At 35.4% G+C, this 2064-nt stretch overlaps 1 protein-coding gene across 1 annotated transcript; it reads right to left on the bottom strand.

Moving 5' to 3' along the window:
* Positions 1–494: 494 nt before the first annotated feature.
* LOC139425574 (uncharacterized) lies at positions 495–1126 on the bottom strand (the record flags this gene model as incomplete). The annotated part of the gene is given in 1 exon segment (XM_071180858.1): positions 495–1126. A coding segment is annotated over 1 exon segment (632 nt), but the record flags the coding sequence as incomplete, so codon positions are not given.
* Between the last annotated feature and the right edge of the window lie 938 nt (positions 1127–2064).

A 2064-nucleotide genomic window follows, 5' to 3' on the forward strand; every position in this document is an offset into this window, starting at 1 on the left:
CCTTTTAAAATCCAAAACTTACTTCTTACCTGAATTAAAGTTTCATTAACACCATTATGTAATACTTTTTCATGACAATCATAAACAATTAATTTTGCAAAATAATCATTAGAAAGAACAATTGGACATTTTTCATACACATCTAAAGATGAATTAATTAATCTAGTTTTCACTCTTAGAATACCTTTATCATCTAGCATGAGATTAACATTAGCTAATTTACAATTTTTATCTACACTTTTATTTTGTTTAAGATTTTGGATTTCTGAATAAAAACTCTGTGCTTGGGACATTTTAATCCAGTATTCCCAAGATTTTTCAGTTTCCAGTACAGAAATCGGACCTGTGCACTTTTGCTTTGTCTTCAGAATATTAATAAATCTGAAAACGTAGGATGTCACACGCACTAATTTTCGAATTTTACTGAACTTTGAAATGCACAAAATAGGTTGAACTTCACAATTTTTAACAACAGGTGGTGTCATAACACATCACAAGAAGAAAGTAATGCGATTTCCGACGAATTTTTATCAGGCCAGTTTTCTTCTGATTCGGATAACCAAGAAGGACCATAGGCCCACACACTGTCACACACTAAATCTTTGATTTTTACACCACGGGTTATCTTGTCAGCCGGATTATCACTACATGGACAGTGATACCACATTCTTGGAGATGTACTTTCTTTTATTTCACTGACACGATTTTTCACAAAAGTTTTCGAACGATATGCTGATCCTCTAATCCAGTAGAGCACAATTGAGCTGTCAGTCCATAGACGAGCTTTTGCATCAGGAAATTGCTCCTGCACAACTTTCAACAAACGCACTCCAATGACTGCAGCCATGAGCTCCAACCGAGGCAAAGTCATTTTCTTTAAAGGAGCTACCTTTCCTTTGGCTATAACAAACGCTGTTCGAATTTCACTAGAAACGGTGAATCTCAAATAGATAACAGTTCCATATGCAGTTTGCGAAGAATCACAAAATACATGTATTTCTAAACTCTGTGGAGTCTCTCTCGATCGAAAATACCAACGTGGTATATTGACTTCACATAATCCTTGTAGTTGGTTGTACCAGCAGTTCCAATTCTTCTGGCACCGGTTGATCCCAATCAATGCCATCTATCCAGAGTTTTTGAAACATAATTTTTGCTTGAATGGAAAATGGCGACAGGTAACCCAAGGGGTCGAACAGTCTCATGAAATCTGAAGAATAGTTCTTTTGGTCAGTTTCTTTTCTGAAGGAGTATCCACAACCTCATCTGGTGAGAATGTAAAACAATCATCTGTTGAAGAGTATTTCAGTCCAAGCGCCTTTGATGTAGCTTCAGGCATATTTAATTTTAAAATTTTACTTTCTGGGGAAAATTCTTTCTTTAATTCTTCCGAATTAGAGTTCCATTTGGTTAAATTCATAGAAGCTTCATTCATAATTGCTTTAGCTTCATGATAGACTTGACGAGCCTCGTCTTCTGAGTCTACTCCAGTGATGAAATCATCGACATATAAGGAATTGTCTAGTAGTTGAACTGTATTAGGATAAATATCTTGAAATTTCTTCAGATGATGCTTAATACAGGCAGCAAGCAAAAATGGACTTGGCATGGCTCCAAAAATTAGTCTACAAAATCGGTACACTGCAATTTTAGGCATAGTAAATTTCCATAACTTCCTGCAGTTACATTCAATGATGACAGGCTTCTTATTTGTATTTCACATTCATCATATAGTCTTCTTAGAGCTTTTAAGTTAGAAACATTTCGAATAGGTTCAATAGCAAGAAGTTTCGTCATATGAGAGCTTATCACAATGTCCGTTCTTCCAAAACGCTCTTTCAGAATCTCGATAGAGGAATCATAATTCTGATCACTAATGGCAAATCCAGATATCGATGCAAGAGCACTTCCTCCCGGGTTTCGGCACCATATTTAATCTGTACTCTAAAGAAACTTGGATACCCAAATAAACATGACTCAGGAGAAACGAACACAACGTTTATTTCATATGGACAGAACAAGAGGGAATAAAAATATAACAAATATGAGAAAGTAAATAATTGG

Source organism: Parasteatoda tepidariorum, chromosome 5, assembly GCF_043381705.1.
Source record: "Parasteatoda tepidariorum isolate YZ-2023 chromosome 5, CAS_Ptep_4.0, whole genome shotgun sequence".
Classification (NCBI taxonomy): Eukaryota; Metazoa; Arthropoda; class Arachnida; order Araneae; family Theridiidae; genus Parasteatoda; species Parasteatoda tepidariorum.